Source organism: Drosophila suzukii, unplaced genomic scaffold (genome assembly GCF_043229965.1).
Source record: "Drosophila suzukii unplaced genomic scaffold, CBGP_Dsuzu_IsoJpt1.0 scf_16, whole genome shotgun sequence".
Taxonomy (NCBI): domain Eukaryota; kingdom Metazoa; phylum Arthropoda; class Insecta; order Diptera; family Drosophilidae; genus Drosophila; species Drosophila suzukii.
Genome location: NW_027255903.1, coordinates 415,937 through 439,738, shown reverse-complemented (window position 1 = coordinate 439,738; position 23,802 = coordinate 415,937). Strand labels below are relative to the sequence as shown.

At 39.6% G+C, this 23,802-nt stretch overlaps 1 protein-coding gene across 1 annotated transcript in view; it reads left to right on the top strand.

Annotated features, from left to right (window-relative positions):
* The window catches only part of LOC108005945 (uncharacterized), a 54,358-nt gene extending 34,805 nt beyond the window's left edge, over nt 1-19,553 (top strand). Inside the window, exon 2 of the mRNA XM_065868404.2 lies at nt 15,581-19,553. Within this exon, the coding sequence (XP_065724476.2) occupies nt 15,581-15,628 (48 nt within the window). The 3' untranslated portion in view covers nt 15,629-19,553. The remainder of the gene's footprint in view (nt 1-15,580) is intronic.
* Nucleotides 19,554-23,802: the final 4,249 nt, after the last annotated feature.

Here is a 23,802-nt window from a genome sequence, read left to right as displayed (position 1 = left end):
ACAGGAACTTCAGCTTAATCCAGCTTCACAGGATACGCTTCTTCTTCCAGCGTCACAGGAACTTCAGCTTAATCCAGCTTCACAGGATACGCTTCGTCTTCCAGCGTCACAGGAACTTCAGCTTCATCCAGCTTCACAGGACTCGCTTCTTCTTCCAGCGTCACAGGAACTTCAGCTTCATCCAGCTTCACAGGATTCGCTTCTTCTTCCAGCGTCACAGGAACTTCAGCTTAATCCAGCTTCACAGGATACGCTTCGTCTTCCAGCGTCACAGGAACTTCAGCTTAATCCAGCTTCACAGGATACGCTTCGTCTTCCAGCGTCACAGGAACTTCAGCTTCATCCAGCTTCACAGGATACGCTTCTTCTTCCACCGTCACAGGAACTTCAGCTTAATCCAGCTTCACAGGATTCGCTTCTTCTTCCAGCGTCACAGGAACTTCAGCTTCATCCAGCTTCACAGGATACGCTTCTTCTTCCAGCGTCACAGGAACTTCAGCTACATCCAGCTTCACAGGATACTCAGCTTCATCCAGCTTCACAAGATTCTTTGTTTCCAAGACACACAATATGTCTACTTCATTCATTGAGGAAACAAGTCACACAAGAATCGATTTACACAATCGATTACTAGACACACAAAACGAGCTGCAAGGGAAAATCCAACAGCTCATTAAGAATTATGGCAAGGATTCTGCCGACCGACGCCACCGAGACGGCTATTATTCTGGTAAGCTAAATCAGTTAAACGATCTCTGGCGGCAGTTTTGCGACCTAGATGAAGAAGTCCAGCAAGCGGCACTACCCACTGGAAGTGAGTACTCTTCACGACTAGTAGCACTTAAAGAGCTGGTCGAAAAATATCAGAATATCTTTCTGGACAACATGCCGACTGGAAGCGGGCTTCCGAAGGCCCCCAGACGAACGTCGGCCAACATCAAGCTCACAACAAAAGATCAAGTCAAAGGAGATTCCGCAATTGACACGGTGATCCGACAGTTGCAGAGAAGATGCAACGAATTGGAGTCATCATTAACATTAGCCTCGAACGCCCCAACTGTCACCCCAGCCTTACAAAGGCACCTGGATCTCCATTGGGCGTTACTGAGGCAAGCCCACGACGAATTGGATAGTACACCTGGGGCCGCAGCTCTGGCAGAAGCAGAGCTAGCCCAATTCCACACATTATACGAGGAATACGAAATGAGCCTGCTACGAGAAAACGACGCGCCAATGAGCCTAAACTTGGCACTTCCGCCAATTAGCATTCCGGAGTTCAACGGCGAGTATCTAGACTGGCCACGGTTCCATGATCTCTTTGTGGAATTGGTACATAACAAACCATATTCGGCCAGTCAAAAACTACATATTCTACAGAGTTCGCTTCGTGGGGAAGCGAGGAACGTCTTGACAGACACAGCCTTCTCACAGGGTGGCTATGACGACACCTGGTTGCGGTTGAAGGCCAGGTACCAGAACGGCAAAATACTAGTATTCGCCGCCATAGCAAAAATTATTGACCATACGCCCATAGACGGTTCCTCGCGCCAACTAAGGGCATTACATGACACTATAAAAAACTCAATGAGTACTCTTCAAAACCTCGATATCAGCACAAAATCCTGGGATCCAATCTTGTGTTTTCTTATCAGAAGAAAACTAGACCAGCAGTCTCTAGCTGCTCTAGAAAATTCAGCGGATGCACCAACGGAAATTCCAACGTTAAGGAGTGTACTAACGTTTATTGAACGGCGCGCTTGCATGCTGGAGACGATAAGCGCTCAACCAACAGCAACACTACGCCATCAGTCAGTTCACAACGAAGAGAGCTGTAAGATTTGTCACCTAGGACCACATAATCTTAGAGCATGTAGCCGGTTCCAGGAAATGGACCCCAAAACACGGCGCCAAGCCATTATTCAAATAGGAGCATGCACAAATTGTTTGTCGACAGCTCATATGGTTGAAAACTGTGGGTCACCGACCAATTGTCGAGTCTGCCAGCAACGGCACCATTCACTGTTACACAAAGGACCAACTAGCAATCCAGTGGCCGGCGCAGTAACCATTGCAGGCTACGACAACGTAGGAGGATATACTCTGCTCGCGACCGCGAAGGTCTCATTACAAGGGCCAAACGGTCAATTACAAACATGTCGCGCTGTAATAGATGGTGGATCACAGGTGAATCTTATCTCAAGGAGAATGGCAGAGCTGCTATCTCTTAAGGAAGGTTCACCGATTGAAATATCTGGAATCGGAGGAAAGATATCAACAGTAATTAGATCAACACTAAAGCTCTCATCCTGTACATCAGGGTTTGAAAAACTATTAGAGGTATTTATTATGCCCACAGTCATTACAGACCAACCGTCAGTACCGATTACAACCGATCTTAATATTCCCGAGGGACTGCCATTAGCAGATCCTGACTTTCGGCAACCTGGACCCATTGACCTAACCTTAGGGTCTGAGGTGTATTCTCGTGTAATAACCGGTGAACTTCTTGAACTAGGACCTAATAAACCTTTGGCACAAGGCACTAGGCTTGGTTATGTAATCATAGGTTATCTCAATAAAGAAACCTCATCTGATACGGAAATCAACCCTATTCTGGTAGAAGGCAGAGGTGATTTTGCAGGACCGAACGTTGCTTATGAACCAACGAAAGATAAAAATCCGATGAATATAGAACCGACTTCTCATCAATTCAAAACCTACAAGAAGGCTGACTTTGGTTCACCATTTCTAAACTTAACCAAGAAAGATCTTAGTTTTGTTGCAGAACGTCCACATACCATAGACGTTCCAAATGATCAAGTTCTACGAGGGCACAATTTCAGTCCCCACGGTAATGTCAATTTTATCGCAAAGGGGAGTGTTAAGCAGCATCAAGAAGATGTGAAGGACCTGAATTACAATCATGAACCTCAGTTGAAGGAACGATCCACCTTGGTCAATGATTTGTTAGGTGCTTCCGATACAATTCGGTCAAGGACTGACCGACATCACGACCTAATTGAGGGTACCCCTCAATGGGGGGGAGAATGTTCGTACCCAAAGGTACTCAACATGACCACACCCAACAAATCAAGCAGTAGCCAAGTTGGGAACAGTACCAGGCGCTCAGTAGCACCCACTGCATATGAGAATTGCTGGTCAGCATATTATATGTCTCACTAACTCACCGTCTCACCGACTCAACGGCACACTGACCGGCCAATGCAGTCAGCACATTTTGCAGTGTCAGCCAACTACGCAAAGCCAACTACGCAAACTGCTACCATAATCATAATTCCCTGATCTACTTTAGAATATAGCTTACTTCACTAATCATTACACTAAACTTCCGTGTTCCAAGTAGTATATAAACATGTTCCAAATGAAGAATAAAACAGTTATCAACACACCTCTTAACTCCGCGGTTCTACTTCCTACAACTGGGAATAGGGCTCGTAATAAACTATCTCAACTAGCAGCTAACCACGTTAGCTCACCCTCAGCGCAGCTCCAGCATCGCCTGTGGTCCGGCATCGCAGTAACCATCGTTACCATTGCCGCGACGCGATCGTCCTGCCATCATAGCGTCCCCGTGCCAGCGACAAGTGCTCATTACCCCCTTGTCCCGCGGTGTGACCCGGAAGTGTCTACTTCGGTTAGGCACAAACACCCATTACAGTTCCATTGCAGGATTAGTACCATTGTGATAATTTAAATAGTTTCTTTTCTATATATCTACTTAGAGTTCTTCCTCAGAGCTGTTGTGATTGGCTAGTCTGCTTAATTCATTAGTTAATTTTGTTGTATTTATAGGCTTTGGTTTGTCTGATTTATTTTTGGCATTGAGAGGGGGTTTTGATGTTATTTTTGTCTTATTGTTATTTTGGCTTCTAAGCTTACGGTCGGATTCAGTCATATTCTTAGGGAGGGTCGTAGTGGAATTTGATAAAATTTCAGTCTCTATTTCTTCGATGACGGTGCGTTTGTACGAAGTGGTTGGTTGGTGATCCATGATGTCGTTATATGTCCTTATCTGACGATTGGTGCTTGTGCTGTTACGTCCCTGGGTGCTGGCGGTCGTTTGGGCTTCATTTTCAGTGGCCGTAGGTTGATGGGAGGACGTTATCTTGGAGTACGGAGTAGATTGATGAGTGGCGCATATTATACATTCTTGTAGCGGTTTTATGGTCAACCTTTTGCAGGAATTTTATTCTTGTTATTTCGTGTTGTTTAATAAAGGTGGGATATGTTTTATCTAGTGGGCTGTGATTGAGCTGGTTGTTTATGTCATACTTGCAGTTTATGCAAAACTTTGGTCGGGTGTCCAAACTTCAGGCAGTTACGGCATTTCAGTGGGCGTGGAATATGTGGTCGAACTTTAAGTCTCTCGTATCCTATCATCAAGGTTTTGGGTAGGGTCGTTGATCCAAACGTGACGGTTATAAGTCCAGATTCTTGTAGAATATTGTTCTTCATGATACGCATTTGTTCAATGTTAGTTACCTTTTGCGACTTAAGCTCGTTTAATATATCCAATTCATCTATGTTGCGTTGACTCCTTTTGAGAAATTTAAAGTTTCATGATCAGTTACGGATACAGTGAAGTTGTGGAATTGCGTAAGCCTTAGTAATCTAAATGCCTGGGTTGCGCCTTTGGACTTAACTAATAATGTTCCGTTTCTATTCTTGTTACAAGACTACACTTCGCCACCGCAGGTGAAGTCAATGACCTTTTTAACCACGATTTTTTTTTTAATGCTTTGCTATTTATTTTTTTGAATCTTCTCCCTTTGGATACTAACAATAAGTGTATCAAATCTTAAACTAATTAATCTAACTAACAGTCATATGACTGATATTATGCTAAAGGGGGCCGGAAAGTTATTGCTGGCTTCGTTGGCAGGTCGTTGCGCTGTAGACGTGATCGGCTGGAAACCCAAGTCAAGTCTCTTGCGAGCCGATTGGGGTACACAGAGAGTTTTTCATTGTAGGACGCTTTTTGTTTGTCTATTACATCTTTTACGGTAACTATGCCTAGGTCCCAGCGGATGTTTTGGTTGCGAATATACCATGGTGCCACAGTGATAGTTCGCAGGATTTTCGACTGAACGCGCTGTATAATGTCTATGTTGCTGCTGCTGGCGTTACTCCATAGCTGGCAGCCATATGTCCAGATCGGCTTTAGTGTGGAGTTGTAGAGCAAAACCTTGTAGTCCAGACGCAGGGGCGAACGAGCGTTAAGAATCCAGTGGAAGCTGCTGGCTTTTAGTTTTAGATGTACTTTCTTGCGTTCGATGTGTCTTCTCCAGGTTAGTCGTCTGTCAAGGTGGACGCCGAGATACGTTACATCGTTGACTTGGGGAATCTGCGTATTATTCAATGATAGTGGAGGGCATGTTTGCCTGTTGAGAATAAACGTTATGTGTTTACATTTTTGTTCATTTATTTTAGTCCGCCAATCAGATAACCACCTCTCTACTACGTAGAGGTGGTTTGCTAGCTGTGATGTGGCTCGGCCTGGGCACCTCGAGCGACTTAAAATTGCTTAGTGCTTCTTTTATAGCGTGGACCTCCGGTTGGAAGACGCTACATTGGTCCGGGAGCCTGAATGACTTCATGAAGCAGATTGCGTCCGTCGTACCCGGTCGGCACTGCTCCCATTCCTCTCTATCTGGAATCAGGGCCTCAAAGAGTGTGTGACTGTATTCAATGGATTTGCATAGATCCGTTTTCTTCGGAATCGATTTATCATGCTGAAGAATTCTAGCATTTCCATAAAATTGGGCTTTCCACTGCCCGGTGTCCCTCAGTCGAATAGCTGCCGTTTTGGCCCTTTCCAATCGTACTAAGTCCAGATTAGGGAGGTTCAAGATCGCATTCAGCTCTTCATTCGGGGTGGTCCGAAGGGCTCCACTAATACACAAAGCCGCCATTCACTGTACTTTGTTTAGAGGAGTCAGTAGGCATTGTTTGTGTAGAGCGGTCCACCACAGAGCCACTACGTATAGTAGGATTGGCTTGACTACCGCTGTGTATATCCAGTTGACTATTCTAGAAGACATGCCCCATCTTAGCGCAATTGCTTTTTTACAGGAGTAAAGTTTAATGGTCGCTTTCTTGGTTCTCTCTTGGTTATCTAAGCCCCATTTGAGACGCTTATCTAATACTTACCCCAAGTATCTGGCGTGATCGCTAAAAGAGAGATTACAATTGTTTAGAATAGGTGATTGTGGAATTTTGTATCTATTTGTTAATAGAGCAAGTTCCGTTTTTGAGGGATTTACCCAAAGTCCGTTCTCTATCGTCCATTCCGATAGTATTTTAAGTTTAGCGGTCATAAGATTGCAAAGTGTTTGTGGATATTTTCCATTAAAGATAATGGCGACGTCGTCTGCGTATGCCACTACCTTACAACCACCTCCGTCTAGAATCCGCAGTAGTTTATTTAATGCGATATTCTACAGGAGTGGGGATAGTACACCTCCTTGCGGGGTGCCTCTGTTCACTAGTCTAGTCTGGGTAGAGGTCCCTAGTGTGGCTGTGACCATTTTGCTTAATAGCAATTGCTCTGTGAGAGATTCTGTTATAGCAATGGGAAGCACGTTATTGAAGGCTCCCTCTATGTCCAGGAAGGCGATCAGTGTGTATTCTTTGATGCCGAGTTATTTTTCGATGCTGCTTACCTCCAGGTGTAGCGGCGATTCGGTTGACTTACCTTTGGTTAAGCGTGTTGTGCCTTCTGTCGGGTCGATAGTGGCCCTTATGTGTAGGCTTACCATTCTTTCAAAGCTCTTAAGCAGGAATAATGTTAGGCGTATTGGCCTAAAATCCTTTGATGTGGTGTGGGTCTCCTTCCCTGCCTTGGGAATGAAAACCACCTTCGTTTCTTGCCATGCTGTTCGTAGTTCTCCTACCGCCCACAAACCGCGAAAACCTGTGACGCCCACAATTTTTATGCTAGATAAAAAATTTTAACTGAAATGTATTTTTCTCATTAGTACCTATCGAATGGTCTAAAAAAAAGTTTGCCACGCCCACAATTTTCATGCTAGATAAACAAATTTAACTGAAATGTATTGGTCTCGTCAATACCTATCGATTGGTTCAAATAAAAAATTTGCCACGCCCACTCTAACGCCCATAACGCTTAAATCTGTATACCACCGGTAGGTGGCGCATTTTAATCTCGCTTGGCTACTTGCATATCTCTATTTAGCTGAGTAACGGGTATCTAATAGTCGAGGTAATCGACTATAGCGTTCTTCCTTGTTTTTAAATATATTTTCGAACTATTTTGTTTCCAATTAATTTGAGTGATGCCAGATCCCTAAAACAGAGTTATGGAACAAAGAGACACACATTTTCCTTTTGAAAAGTCCTGACTTTTGAAAGGAGCATCGGATTTAGCAACTTTTTTTATTTTTTTTTTTTTTCAATGCTTTGCTATTTATTTATTGAATCTTCTCCCTTTGGATACTAACAATAAGTGTATCAAATCTTAGACTAATTAATCTAACTCACAGTCATATGACTGATGTTGTGCTAAAGGGGCCCGAAAGTTATAGCTGGCTTGGCAGGTCGTTGCGTTGTACACGGGATCGGCTGGAAACCCAAGTCAGAAACTCTTGCGAGGCGATTGGGGTGCACAGAAAGTTTTTCGTTGTAGGACGCTTTTTGTTTGTCTATTTCATCTTTTACGGTAAGAATGCTTAGGTCCCTGTGGATGTTTTGGTTGCGAATATACCATGGTGCCCCAGTGATAGGTCGCAGGATTTTCGATTGAACGCGCTGTATAGTGTCTATGTTGCTTCTGCTGGCGTTCCCCCCTAGCTGGGAGCCATATGCCCAGATGCGCTTGAGAGTGGAGTTGTAGAGCAAAACCTTGTAGTCCAGACGCAGGGGCGAACGAGCGTTAAGAATCCAGTGGAAGCTGCTGGCCTTTAGTTTTAGATGAACTTTATTGCGTTCGATGTGTCTTCTCCAGGTTAGTCGTCTGTCAAGGTGGACGCCGAGATACGTTACATGTGTTTACATTTTTGTTCATTTATTTTAGTCAGCCAATCAGATAGCCACCTCTCTACTACGTAGAGGTGGCTTGCTAGCTGTGATGTGGATCGGCCTGGGCACCTCGAGCGACTTAAAATTGCGGTGTCGTCAGCGAACGTAGATGTCCTTAGCTGCTCGTTCGTGGGAATATCTGCTGTGTATAGGAGGAAAAGAGTAGGCCCTAGCGCGCTTCCTTGCGGGACTCCAGCTTTGATAGTGTAGTCTTCGGATGTTGTTGTGTTGCACCTTACTGCGACGGTGCTGTTGTATAGATACGACTCAAGAAGCTTGTGAGTGTAATCAGGCAAGTGTGTTTTGATTTTGTGCATGAGGCCATCTAGCCACACTCGATCGAAGGCTTGAGTTACATCGAGGAATATTGCGCTGCAGTATTTCCGATGCTCAAATGCTGTGCTTATTTCTGATGTTTTTCTGTTTACTTGTTCGATTGTTCCATGGTTTTGACGAAAGCCAAGTTGATGAGCAGGGATAACATTTTGTGCTCCTAGATATGGTATTATACAAGTTAGAAGGCATTTTTCGAACAACTTAGACAGGCACGATAATAAACTAATTGGTCTGTAGGATGACGGAATTGTGTGGTCTTTTCCGGGCTTTGGTATCGTAATGATAATAGATTTTTTCATTTTTTCGGATAGTAGCCGAGAGTTATGTTCCCATTAAAGAGGTTTCAAATAACCTCAATGGCAGAGTTTGGAAGTTCAATTATCTTTTTTGGGGTTATTTGGTCACCGCCAGGGGCCTTTTTCGGTTTCAGTTCCCCAATGACTTTCGCAATGGTGGTAGGGAAATAGATTCTGATTCGATTTGTGGTAGGACAAATGAACCAGTGGCAGGGTTCGGCCGGAAGACGTTTCTGAGATGTAAAGCAAAAGTTTCGGCTCTGTCTTCGTCGCTGCGGACCCAGCTGCCGGATGAATTTCTTATCGGAGTGACTGTTTCGATTGGTGAGCTCAGATTTGGGTGAGCCCTCCACAGAAGATGTTTTGTAATGGTTGGCGAAAGTTTTTTAATGTACCGCAGCTGTACATTTTCTGTTTCTTGCTTAAGAGCTCGATTTAGTGTGCGAGTGGCTTCCTTAAGACGTTGTTTTAATGACGCCAATCTGTTGGTTTTCCATGCACGCCGCAGGCGCCTCTTTTCTACGACTAGCCGTTCAATTTGAAGATTGGTTTTGAAGTGGTTGGTTTGCACGTCCCTGCCTTGGGGTGTTGAGACAGTGGCTGCCTGCATGAATACTTCTTCAAGAGCATCGGTAGAGCAGTCGATGTCCGCTTCGATGTTGAAGTGAGGGGTTAATTGGATGTGTGAGCTTACATACTTTTTATATTTTAACCAGTTGGTTCTGTGCGTCGTCAGCCTGAAGGGGACATCTTTTGTGCTTTGGAGAAGAGTTATTGGCACTGGCGAATGGTCTGACGACAGGTCCAAAGGCGCTTTGGCGCTTATTATATTGCGGGGAATTTTTTTGTCACTGCAAAGTCTATTAGGTCTGGAACTTTCCTGGGGTCTGTTGGCCAGTATGTGGAGCTGCCAGGGGAAACATAGTCTAATTTGTTGTTCGGCTTAGTGATTGCATTGTATAATTGCCTTCCTTTCGGAGTCACAAGGCGTGATCCCCAGTGCGTGTGTTTGTCATTATAGTCCCCTGCAGCTATAAAGCGATCTCCAAGCAAGTTGTAGAAGTCCACGAATTGTCCTTCAGAAATTGTAAAACGAGGCGGACAGTTGACAGCGGCTATGGTGAGGTTTCCGTTGCCTGACTGCACTTTGATAGAGGTGGCTTATAAGTAATTAGTTGCAAATCTTTGATGAAAGTGGTGCTTGATGCGTTACCTGATTAGCATGCCGGTTCCGCCGTGGGCCTTACCATCTGGATGGTCTGTGTGGTAGCAGTGTGGTGGTAGAAAGTGTAGCCTCTTATTTGGAAGTTGTATTTTTTTGTGAGGCGCGTCTCTACCAGTAGCATAATGTCGATATGATTATCATTTAGGAACTGTGTTACTTTAAGGTTGTGCCGTGAAACGTCATTGGCGTTCCACATTGTAATTCGTAGATTTTCCATCTGTTATTTAGACTGCTTAACTGCAAGTAGCTGTAACACCATGTTCTGGTTTTGAACCAGTCTTTGCATGGTCGCTTTCATGAATGACATGAATTCAATCATACTTTGCTGTATGGTGACCATCATAGATTCCAGAGTGCTTTGTGATTGTACTTGGATCTGCTGAGCGTTTCCTAGATTAGACTGGAGTGGGTTTTCCGTCCCTGATCGAAGGGCATCGGCGTATGAGAAGCCCTTCTGGGTGTTTAGTTGACCAAATGAGGACCTTGCAGCCGTGCTGAAAAATACTTCCGGCGTCGTACGCGAGTAAGTGTACGCATTTTGGGTATTCTGATAACGCGTTGGTGTCACTTTTCGCATGCGGTCCTTCATCTCCTTGTAGACCGGACAGCCCCTGTAGTTTGCCGTGTGGTTACCTTGGCAGTAAACGCATTTTTTCTTTTTGGGGTCTTCTTTGTTGGCAGGGTAGTTAGCCGAATTGTGGCAGTCTCCACAAGCTACACAAACTGTTCAAAGTGAACAGTATGCCCTGGTGTGTCCTTATTCCTGACAATTTGTGCATTGCACTGGGCCGTTCCTTTTATGTGGCTCTTCCACGTTGATTCTTCGGTGCAATAAGAATTGCAGGTTATAAATGGGGTGCACTTCATTTTTCTTAAGGACTCTGCTGTCCTGCTCCAGCTCGACCCTGAAGAGTGGTTGCGGCTGTCTGTTTATAATGATTCTGACGTTCTTAGCAGAAAACCCTTTTTCCTTAAGAGCATCGATAACTTCCTTGGCGGTTACGTCGGGCTCCATTCCTTTTAGTACCACTTGCAGGCCCTTGCCGCTTTTAAGTTGGTACGTGGGAAAAGCTACTTTCCTAGCTTCCTCCAGGTATTTGGATACAGATCGGAAACGTTCTTAAGATTTGTTCTGAAGCTTGGTTTCATGGATAACCCCTTTTGTGACCGGAACAACATGAAAGTTTCCGTTCCCGGTCAGCGCCACAATTTTGTTGACCAGGGCGTTCGAGATTTTCTCCCAAATGTAAATTGGTGGGGGCTTAGGTTTCGGTTGGGTCTCCTGAGCCTGTTATGGTTCATTTTCACCTAGAACGGCAAATCTTTTGCTGTTGGATATCCCGGGAAATTTATTTTCTATTTGGACACAACAACCGTAGATGTGGTTGTTGTTGTTTTCTTTGACGTAGCTGTAGTTGTTGCTGACAAATTTAGTGCGGATGCAGAAGTTTTACTGTTGTATGTTGTTGGTGCGCCAGGAGTAGAAACTGATGGTGTTCATAGCTTATTGAGCTTTTATTAGAGTGGCACTTACTTATTATTATAAGATAAAATGCTTAGGGTTTTAGCATCTTTTCGCTTATTTGAAATTAACCAATTTAGGTTTTGTGTTTTGTTTGCATTTTGCTTATCAACTTTCTTGCAATTTTCGCGGAGCTCGCACGAGACACGTCCGCTCTCTTCAGAGAATGAAAAAAATCAAGAATGGTGAAACTTTTTCGAATGTATCATTGTAAGTTCTGGTGATAGTGAGAAATTTCGGTTCGCAAATTGTTTGTCCTTGTAGACAGAGGAGGAAGTCTAAGTCCGGTAGTCGATCCATTGTTGTTGTGCTGGGCTGCCGCCCGATGCACAGGGCACTTATGCGCGTTTGTAACGGCTGCGATTTAATTTTTGTTTTTGGGTTTTTTTTTCAAATTTTCTTTGAGCAATTGTTTGTTTTTTCCAAAATTGGTAGAATTTTGTATTTATAACTGCTGGTACTCGTGAAGTTATGTTGATAGCAGAAAATTAGGTTCGGAATTCAGAACTAATTAAAAAATGTTATTTCCAAACATAGGAGGATATAATTTTGTTAAAATTTTTTTCCGATTACTCCTATGGGAGTTATTAGATATAGTTGTCCGATCCCGCTGGTTCCGACTTATATACTACCTGCAAAATAAAGAAGACTTTTGGGAAAGTTTCAGCCCGATAGCTTGAAAACTGAGAGACAAGTCTGCGTAGAAACGGACGGACTTCTGAATGAATGATTCGAAAATAATTCGATGACGCGTGCTAAGTTTAAATTGGTACAATAAGCGAACGAATTTTGCCAAAGGGATCTTCAAATGTGCTGTTCATAATTTTAAACCATGCCAGCAAATAACAGCACAAGTCCCCGATTTTTTTAGTGTGTGACCGAATACCAACAAAATACCACATAAAATACTTAAAAGGCTTTTTTTTAAAAGGCGTTTAATTGAACAAAGAAAATGTGCTAATAAATATAATCCAGGTGGAAAACTAATAAAAACTAAGAATACTGAAAACTGATATGCGTGCGTCTTTGTGTATATATATGCATTTTTAGCTGACAGGGGAAATGAGATTCGTCTAAATACAAGTTCTTTATAATACCCACTGATCTCATTATGCTAAACAAGGAAGATCGCTATAGTCGAGTACCTCGACTATCAGATACCCGTTACTCAAAGGGAAATGGAGATATGCAAGCAGCAAAGCGAAATTAAAATGCGCCACCTACAGGCGGTAGACAGATTTAAGCGTTATGGGCGTTAGAGTGGGCGTGGCAAAATTATTTTTGGATCAATCGATAGGTATTGACGACACCAATACATTTCAGTTAAAATTTTTTATCTAGCATGCAAATTGTGGGCGTCACAGGTTTTCGCGGTTTGTGGGCGTTTAAGTGGGCGTGACAAACTTTTTTTTAGGTCAATCGATAGGTATTGATGAGAACAATACGATCCAGTTAAAATTTTCTATCTAGCATCAAAACTGTAGGAGTTACAGTTTTGGGCGGTTTGTGGGCGTTAGAGTGGGCGTGGCAGTCTACTGAAACAAACTTGCGCTGCGTAAGAAGCTCAGGAATCTGTACGCCAAATCTCAATAGCCTAGCTCTCATAGTTTCCGAGATCTCAGCGTTCATCCGGACGGACAGACAGACGGACAGACGGACAGACGGTCAGACGGACAGACGGACAGACGGACAGACGGACATGGCTAGATCGACTCGGCTAGTGATCCTGATCAAGAATATATATACTTTATGGGGTCGGAAACGCTTCCTTCTGCCTGTTACATACTTTCCGACGAATCTAGTATACCCTTTTACTCTACGAGTAACGGGTATAAAAATAAATATTTAATTTGCAAATCTTAAAAAGATTTAACACAATATATTCAAATAGTTACACGGCCTTTTTCCTCATGTCGATCATCCAAGTATCATCTAATGAAAGCAAGACTTCTAAAAAAAAGTTATATGCTATTACAGCGAACAGGGGAAATGAGATTTGTTTGTTTATAAGTGCTTTCCTTGATATCCTTTTGTAAAAAAATTTATAATTTGCAAATCTTAAACAGCTTTAACACATTTCCGGAAAAGTTAATTTCAAATAATAAACTCAAACTTCACATTGAAATTTCATTTCTATGTTTAAACAAATATAAAACATAAATGTTTAAACAAGTAGATTCACGGCTTCTCCTCACACATTTCCGCTCCATTCTTATTTATACAACAAAGAAGAACGCTAAGGTCGAGTACCTCGACTATCAGATAACCGTTACTCAGCTAAAGGGACCAATGCTACGGAATCTAAATCTGAAATTCCAATTCTCTATCTTTGATAGATATCCGCGTTCATATCTACGATTTTTTAAAGTTTGTGGGCAGTTTATGGGAGTTAAAGTGGGCGTGGCAAGCTTTTTAAAAACTGCAGAAGCCACAGTTTTGGGCGGTTAGTGGGCGTTAGAGTGGGCGTCGCACCCTGGTGAAACAAACTTGCGATGCGCAAGGAGCTCAGGAATCTGCATTCCAAATCCAAACAGACTAGCTCTTATAGTTTACTAGATATCCGCGTTCATACGGAGGAACGAACAGACGGACATGGCAAGATCGACTGATCCTGATCATAAATATATATACTGTATGGGGTCGGAAACGCTTCCTTCTGACTGTTACATACTTCTCGACGAATCTAGTATACCCTTTTACTCTACGAGTAACCCGTATAATTATTACCTAGCACCAGTGGGAAAAGTCAAAATAATAGTATATAGAAAGGTCCAGCAGAAGTTGTATAATTTTGAAATTAAGAGTTTAATAAAATATTTTCATTGTGGAACAGGTCTTTGGGGAAACCACAAATAACAAGAAAGGAAGTTAACTTCGGCAAGCCGAAGTTCGTATACCCTTGCAGTTATAACTATTAAATTTAAAAATACAAAAAATGATATTCCCAATAGTATAAGATAATATGTCAAAAAGACCGAAGCTATAATTTGTTTCATATTATTCTTCCACCACTTTTCCGTCGTCCGATTTTGATAAAATTAAATTCGAAATTCAGAACTAATTAAAAAATGTTATTTCCAAGGAAAGGAGGTAATATGTTCAAAAACCAGTTTCACTCCAGACCTCATTGAGTAAAGACGTGTAGCTACGGCGATCTAAAATCACCAACAACCAGTGCTTATCAGCAAAACTTGCAACAACAAACAAGTGTACAAAAGAGACACCCAAAAAATAAAAAAAAATACAACAACAAACAGTCACGTGATCACAACAACCACAAGCAGGGGGTTCGCCCCACGAAAGCAAAATGTTACCACCAGACAAAAACAAACTTTTTTCTAAAAACTCAATAATTGAACATTAATTTATTGTTATAAAAAGAAAAGACAATTTATCCCTGGAAAACACAAATCCATTTATCATAAAAAAATCAATCGACTTCGTGTGCGGAGGTGAAGTCGAAAAATGCAAAGTAACAAGAGCAGGTACAATTCTGGTTCAAACAAAAGACACCCAACAAGCAGAAAAATTACTCAAAATTAAAAAAATTGGTGAAGTAGACGTAGAAGCATACGAACACAAGAACCTTAACGAGACCAAGGGAGTCATTTATTGTAATTTGCTAAGGAATGTCTCAGAAGAAGATATTCTAGCCGAACTGAAGTCCCAAAAAGTTTCTGAGGTCTACAAATGGACCAAACTAGTCGACCAAACCCGAGTCCCAACAGGCCTTATAACGCTAACGTTCAACTCTACCAATCTCCCTGAAAAGGTGTTTATTGGCTATGAAATAGTATTCACGCGCCCACACATACCACGCCCTATGCAATGCAAAAAATGCCTTCGCTTTAACCACCCCCAACCTGGCTGCAAGCAAGAAAACCCTTCATGCAAAAACTGCTCTGAAACCACTCACAGCAACGACAACAACGAATGCAAACAGCAACTAAAGTGCATTAACTGCAAGGGCAACCACACATCCATGGACAGAAAATGCCCAATATTTCTCAAGGAACAGGAACTCAGCCATTAGAATCACCGAAAAAGTAGACCATAAAACTGCCCGCTCCATTTACTTCACAAGTCACAACCCTATCCAAGAAACTTCTTACTCCCAAGCCCTAATAAATCCACCACCTACAGAAAACCCCACCAGATCAACAGAAACACAAATCCATAATAATAACGTAATCCATAAGAAAACAACCGGATTAGAAGACTTTCTTAAAGAGGTTGACAAGAAATATGAAGAGATCTCTAAAATAGCACGTACCCCCGCAGCCTACGACTTATTCGATGAAGAAATGCGCTCACTTACCAATGACGACTCTCAAAAACCCTCGACATCAACAAACGACCGTGTACTTAGAAGCCAAAATAAAGAAAAATCCATCCTATCTAAAAACCTCAAAGCAAAAGAACATAGATCAAGCCTTTCCAGCACTAACGTCATAAAACAAACACATAAACTCCATTAAACTATGTCCCTAAAAATATTACAATGGAATACAAAGGGATATTTGAACAATTACAACCAACTACTAATACTCATCAAGACACACTCTCCACATATTATCTCACTCCAAGAAACACATATACAACATTTTCACAGCCTACCGACACCAATAAACTACAATATACTAACAAACATTGCATCCAACAGATTTGGAGGAGTAGCCCTGCTAATCCACAAATCAATTCAACACACTCAAAGTAACATCAATGAAGATGTTGAAGCAATAGCAGCCGAAATAAAATCAAAAGAAAACTTTAAAATATACTCCATTTATATTTCACCCAACAAATCCTTTTCGCGCAATAACCTGAACAACGTAATTAACATCAACAACGAAACTGTCATGATAACAGGAGATTTTAACAGCTGGCACCAAAACTGGGGATCCACACACTCGAATTCCAGAGGAAAAACAATAGCTAAGTACATTGAACAGTCACAACTTACCCTACTAAATGATAAGTCACCAACACACTTTACTACACACAATACCTTCACACACATTGACCTCAGCTTTTGTTCTCCCTCTCTCACACCAATCACAACCTGGAATCTAATAGATGACCTTTTCGGAAGTGACCACTTCCCAATCATCATTACCCTTTTTTCCAACCGACACCATCATCAACAAAAAGACACAAATTTTTAAACTAAATACACATAACAACAACAACCTATATCCTCCCTCAACTAACATAAACAAAGAAACAGCACTAATTAACAAAATAATTATAAAAAGCGCACACCATGCAATACCACAAACACTACCCAACGGACACTCACGCACAGTTCCCTGGTGGAACAAAAACCTAGCAGAGCTACACATAAAGAAAAAACAAACATGGAAAGCATTGAAAAGAAACACAACCCAAGAAACGATCATTGCTTACAGAAAAGCAAACTCGTTCCTGAAAAGGGAAATTAAAATTAGGAAAAGGGAATCCACAACCACTTTCACATCAACCATTCATTCAAACACACCAACAACAAAAATATGGAACAACATTCGCCGATTTTGCGGTCTTAACCCAACAAAAAAAATACACTGCATAACAACCAACAACAACGTAACTACCAACGACAAAAACCAAATCGCTAACCTGCTCGCACAACACTGGTCCCATCTCTCAAAAGCCGCAAACTTCAGCCAAGAATTCACCTCCCATAAATACAACACAATAACCCTCAATCACATCCCAACCACATCTGCTTTAGAAATTGACAAACCCATAACCAATATCGAATTAACCATTGCTCTCCAATCACTTAAAGGCACAACACCAGGAATCAATAGAATCTCATACCCCATGATAAAAAACAGTTCACCATCAATAAAAAATAGAATACTTTCTCACTTCAACCACATCTTCAACCACTACATACCTCAATCATACAAAACCAGTCTGATCATACCAATCCTGAAACCTCAAATGGACAAAACCGACATCTCATCATACCGACCTATCTCACTTAACTGCTGCCTGAGTAAAACAATAGACAAAATAATAGCGAAAAGACTATGGTGGTTCCTTAACAACGACAAACTTCTACACCCACACCAATTTGGTTTCAAGAAAGGTAAATCGACTTCAGATAATCTGCTGCAGATCACATCATCACGAAGTCGCTCAATACTAGGAAACATACCTCACTCATCTCTCTTGACTTCGCAAGAGCTTTCGATCGAGTAGGTACTCACTCAATAATTGACCAACTTATAAAATGGAAATGCGGCCACAAAATAATAAATTACATTATAAACTTTACCAAAAACAGAAAGATAACAGTCCGAATAGGGACACACTACTCAAACATAACCCCTTTGGAAAACGGAATCCCGCAAGGATCCCCCATATCAGGGGTACTCTTTCTAATAGCATTCAATAAACTAGCCAACTTCCTGACAAGATATAAACAGATAAAATTCAGCGCATATGCCAACGATTTCCTTTTGCTGGTAAATCTAAACAATAAGAAAAACATTACCATCAACCTAAACCACCTCTTTAGGAAAATAGAAGACTGGGGAAGTTACTAAGGCCATCCCTGTCACAAACTAAATGTGAACATCTGCACATATGTAGAAAACACAGATGCAACTGCGAAATTACAACACAGAATTCTAGTATAAAAAACGTAGCATCATTTAAAATACTCGGACTAACCATAAACAAGAAATACAACTGGAACTCACACATTGACACTCTCATACCATCACTCTCCAACAAACTTAACATCATAAAATGCTTGGCCAGCCCCAAGTTCAACTGCAACACAAACACTCTACTAAACAGCACAAAAGCCATACTTATATCTAAAGTTGACTATGCACTTCATACATATGGGTACGCCCCAAAAAACATACTAAACAAATTAAAAACCACACTAAACGCAGCTCTTAGAGCAGTCCTAGGTGCGTTTCGCACAACACCAACATATAATTTACTTTACGAATCCAGCCTTCCAACCATCGAGCAACGGCGAGACCACCTCACAACCAAACTCTTTAAAAACCTCATTCGCTCTAAAGATACACCAATACACAAATTTATCAAACCAATAACCAGAAGAAAAAAATGGACCTCAACACTAGAACGAGCTATAGGAAATTGTCAACTTCTTAGCATACCCTTTCAATCAACAAAACTATACAAAACAAAACCGCCATGGCAACTACAAAAAAATTTAGTCAACACCTCGCTACACAACTACAAAAAAAACAACACCTCACCTGAAACATTCCAAAAACTTTTCAATGAAACAAAAGAAAACTACAAAAACCATACATTTATATACACGGACGGATCCCAACAAAATTCAAACACAGCCTTTGCTATAACCACCGAAACAGAAACACTGCACTACGGAAACCTGCCACCTTATTCATCAATCCTAACAGCAGAGATAATTGGAATCCTCGAAGCCATTAAAATTGCAATTAGTAGGAGAGGAAAATTTGTAATCTGCTCTGACTCCTTAGGAGCGATCAAAGCAATCCGCAATCCACAAAACCTCAACAAATACCCAGCACACATCAGATCACAAATACAATCAAAACAACCTAAAATAAAACTTTTATGGACCCCAGGACACTCCAACATCAAAGGAAACGAACTCGCAGACAAAACGGCCAAAGAAGCAACGAAAATGCCACTTATATATACGAAAAACGAAAATATAAAAGACATAAACAAACTTCTAAAAAATCACCTAACGCAAGAAAAAGAAACCCTAATAAACAAATGCAACACATGGTACAAAAACATTAACACAAACAACACCCACATATCAACACTCTCTAACATAATTCAAGAAGAAATTACCAGAGTTGACCAAATCAAATTTATGAGACTCCGCCTTGGACATTCAATCATAACACACAAACACCTTCTCGATCCAAACACCTCTCGCAACTCCCCTCTCTGCCAATCAACTCCAGTTAACATGGAACACATTTTAGATTCATGCCCAGCAATAACCCAGGACAAGCAACTACTTTTTAAAAATCTCAAAGCCACCGACTACCTCATGCACCCAACAGCAGAAAATATAACTACTATCATAAATTTTCTAAAAAAAACAAACTTATACAAATTAATCTAAAACCAAAATTTAAAATGTTCTTAAATTAAGTTCACTTAATAAAAATTACGTAGTCGAAGGCCCCGCAGCTAGTACTACGTTATGTTAGTTTTAGTGTTGTAAACTTTTCTAACATCTTTAATAAATAAATAAATAAATAAATGTTCAAAAACACCAAAGATATAATTTTTTAAAATTGTTTTTTCCGATTATTCTTATGGGAGCTATAAAATATAGTTGTCCGATTTGGCTGATTCCGACTTATATACTACCTGCAAAAGACATAAGACTTTAGGGAAAGTTTAAAAACTGAGAGACTAGTTTGCCTAGAAACGGACGGACAGACGGACATGGCTAGATCGACTCGTCTAGTGATGCTGATCAAGAATATATATACTTTATGGGGTCGGAAACGTCTCCTTCACTGCGTTGCAAACTTCATTATACCCTCTGCAAGGGTATAAAAACACCGGACGGACGGACGTACAGACGGACAGACGGACAGACGGACATGGCTAGATCGAGTCGTCTAGTCATGCTGATCAAGAATATTATACTTTATGGGGTCGGAAACGTCTCCTTCACTGCGTTGCAAACTTCTGACTGAAATCAATATACCCTCTGCAAGGGTATAAAAACGCGCCAACACCTTTACCACTTTGGTGGTGTGATATTGAGGAATGTTTTAAATTTAGTTTAAATAGCAACGATCAAAACAGGTCAAAGGTATATGGATATATTTACGAAATTTCCGTACGCGAAGCTGCGGTCTTCCTTGCTAGTATACAATATTTATACAAAAAGGCAAAAATTATAGTCTCAAAGACTTATTTTGACATTCCGAAAATAAGTGTTTAAAGGACGTTCTTTTTTCTAAAATAAAATAAAAGTCTTCATGCAATAAGATTAATATAAGCTATCATATTGTAATTGTGGGTTGATTTTTTTCATCTCGTCATTTTTAAAAAAATTATTTTATTTAATAGTATAGATTACAATTTTTTTATCATCGAGTTAGTAAAGACGTTTCTGAATTTTAATTGTTGAACTACAACAAATAAATACACCTCTTGAGTTTGCTTTAAGTTATTATTCACTTGCTTTAAACCAACTTGTCCGTTCTACGTGAAAGTCATAAAAAGGGAGAGCAAAAGACCAGTTTGCGCTTGGGCAAATATCTTTTGTTCCTGGAAATATCGAACTGGTATTTTTTCATATTTATAAAATAGTTATAAGTCGTAGATAAATGTAAAAACAACGTTATTAAGAAAGGAACTAACTTTGTCAAGTCGAAGTTTCTATACCCTTGTACCCTTGTATGTACGGAGCTTTCCGATTTTTAGAAAACTAAATACAGAAAACTAAGATAGTTTTCCATTTCAATTTACAACCGTATATGTTTACCAAAAACAATGATCCGAAATATTGATCCGTTCCCATGGCACCTACATGATAAAGTATTCCGACTTCATCTTTCATTTATTTTTTTATATCCTAACGCTACAAGTAAAGGCTTATATTTATTGCGTTAGTCACATCGGGTTGTGTAAAGAATTTTTAGATAAAATAGATTGTTTAAAAGTACTACTTAAAGTTTAACAATGTTATGTTTAAAATTGAAGTATAAGTTTAAGTTTGCAAGTTTTTTGAGACGCGCTTCTAATGGTTTTAAAAGCATAAGGTAGATTGTTCCATAGGCGAATAGCATTCTCGAGCATTAGGTTTTATATTTAAGAATAATAAACTTTCATGTTCTTTGCGATGAGCTGGAAGAAGTTTGTGAAACAAGTAAGACGGTTCAATCTTATGAAAATAAATTTTGAAATTATTTTTCCATATTCCGTAGAGTAGAACTTAATATTTCCAAAAACAAGAAAGGAAGTTTACTTGGGCAAGCCGATGCTTGTATACCCTTGCAGTTATAAGAAATAATCAATGTTAGCAACACCATGTTGAATTTTTAAGGATTGTTGCTAACTTAAGTGATATTAAAAAAAACAAGGAAGAACGCTTTAGTCGAGTACCTTGACTTCAGATACCCGTTACTCAGCTAAAGGGATCAAAGCGAAAGAAAGATATGACAGCAGTAAAGCGATCCGTGGATCCCAAAATATGGTTATGTGGGTGGTAGACAGATTTATGCGTTATGGGCGTTAGAGTGGGCGTGGCAAACTTTTTATGGGGTCAATCGATAGGTATTGACGAGACTAATACATATCAGTTAAAATTATGTTATTATATTATTATAATTATCGCGTAACAAACTTGCGCTGCGTACAAGGCTACGGAATCTAAATCTGAAACCCCAATTCTCTATCTTTTATAGCTTTCGACAGACAGACAGACAGATAGACAGATAGACAGATAGACAGATAGACAGATAGACAGATAGACAGATAGACATATAGACAGATAGACAGATAGACAGATAGACAGATAGACATATAGACAGATAGACAGATAGACAGATAGACAGATAGACAGATAGACAGATAGACAGATAGACAGATAGACAGATAGACAGATAGACGGATGGACAGATAGACAGGTAGACAGATAGACAGATAGACAGATACACAGATACACAGATACACAGATAGACAGATAGACAGATAGACAGATAGACAGATAGACAGATCGACAGGTAGACAGATAGACAGGTAGACAGATAGACAGATAGACAGATAGACATATAGACATATAGACATATAGACATATAGACATATAGACATATAGACATATAGACATATAGACATATAGACATATAGAAATATAGACATATAGACATATAGACATATAGACATATAGACATATAGACATATAGACATATAGACATATAGACATATAGACATATAGACATATAGACATATAGACATATAGACATATAGACATATAGACATATAGACATATAGACATATAGACATATAGACATATAGACATATAGACATATAGACATATAGACATATAGACATATAGACATATAGACATATAGACATATAGACATATAGACATATAGACATATAGACATATAGACATATAGACATATAGACATATAGACATATAGACATATAGACATATAGACATATAGACATATAGACATATAGACATATAGACATATAGACATATAGACATATAGACATATAGACATATAGACATATAGACATATAGACATATAGACATATAGACATATAGACATATAGACATATAGACATATAGACATATAGACATATAGACATATAGACATATAGACATATAGACATATAGACATATAGACATATAGACATATAGACATATAGACATATAGACATATAGACATATAGACATATAGACATATAGACATATAGACATATAGACATATAGACATATAGACATATAGACATATAGACATATAGACATATAGACATATAGACATATAGACATATAGACATATAGACATATAGACATATAGACATATAGACATATAGACATATAGACATATAGACATATAGACATATAGACATATAGACATATAGACATATAGACATATAGACATATAGACATATAGACATATAGACATATAGACATATAGACATATAGACATATAGACATATAGACATATAGACATATAGACATATAGACATATAGACATATAGACATATAGACATATAGACATATAGACATATAGACATATAGACATATAGACATATAGACATATAGACATATAGACATATAGACATATAGACATATAGACATATAGACATATAGACATATAGACATATAGACATATAGACATATAGACATATAGACATATAGACATATAGACATATAGACATATAGACATATAGACATATAGACATATAGACATATAGACATATAGACATATAGACATATAGACATATAGACATATAGACATATAGACATATAGACATATAGACATATAGACATATAGACATATAGACATATAGACATATAGACATATAGACATATAGACATATAGACATATAGACATATAGACATATAGACATATAGACATATAGACATATAGACATATAGACATATAGACATATAGACATATAGACATATAGACATATAGACATATAGACATATAGACATATAGACATATAGACATATAGACATATAGACATATAGACATATAGACATATAGACATATAGACATATAGACATATAGACATATAGACATATAGACATATAGACATATAGACATATAGACATATAGACATATAGACATATAGACATATAGACATATAGACATATAGACATATAGACA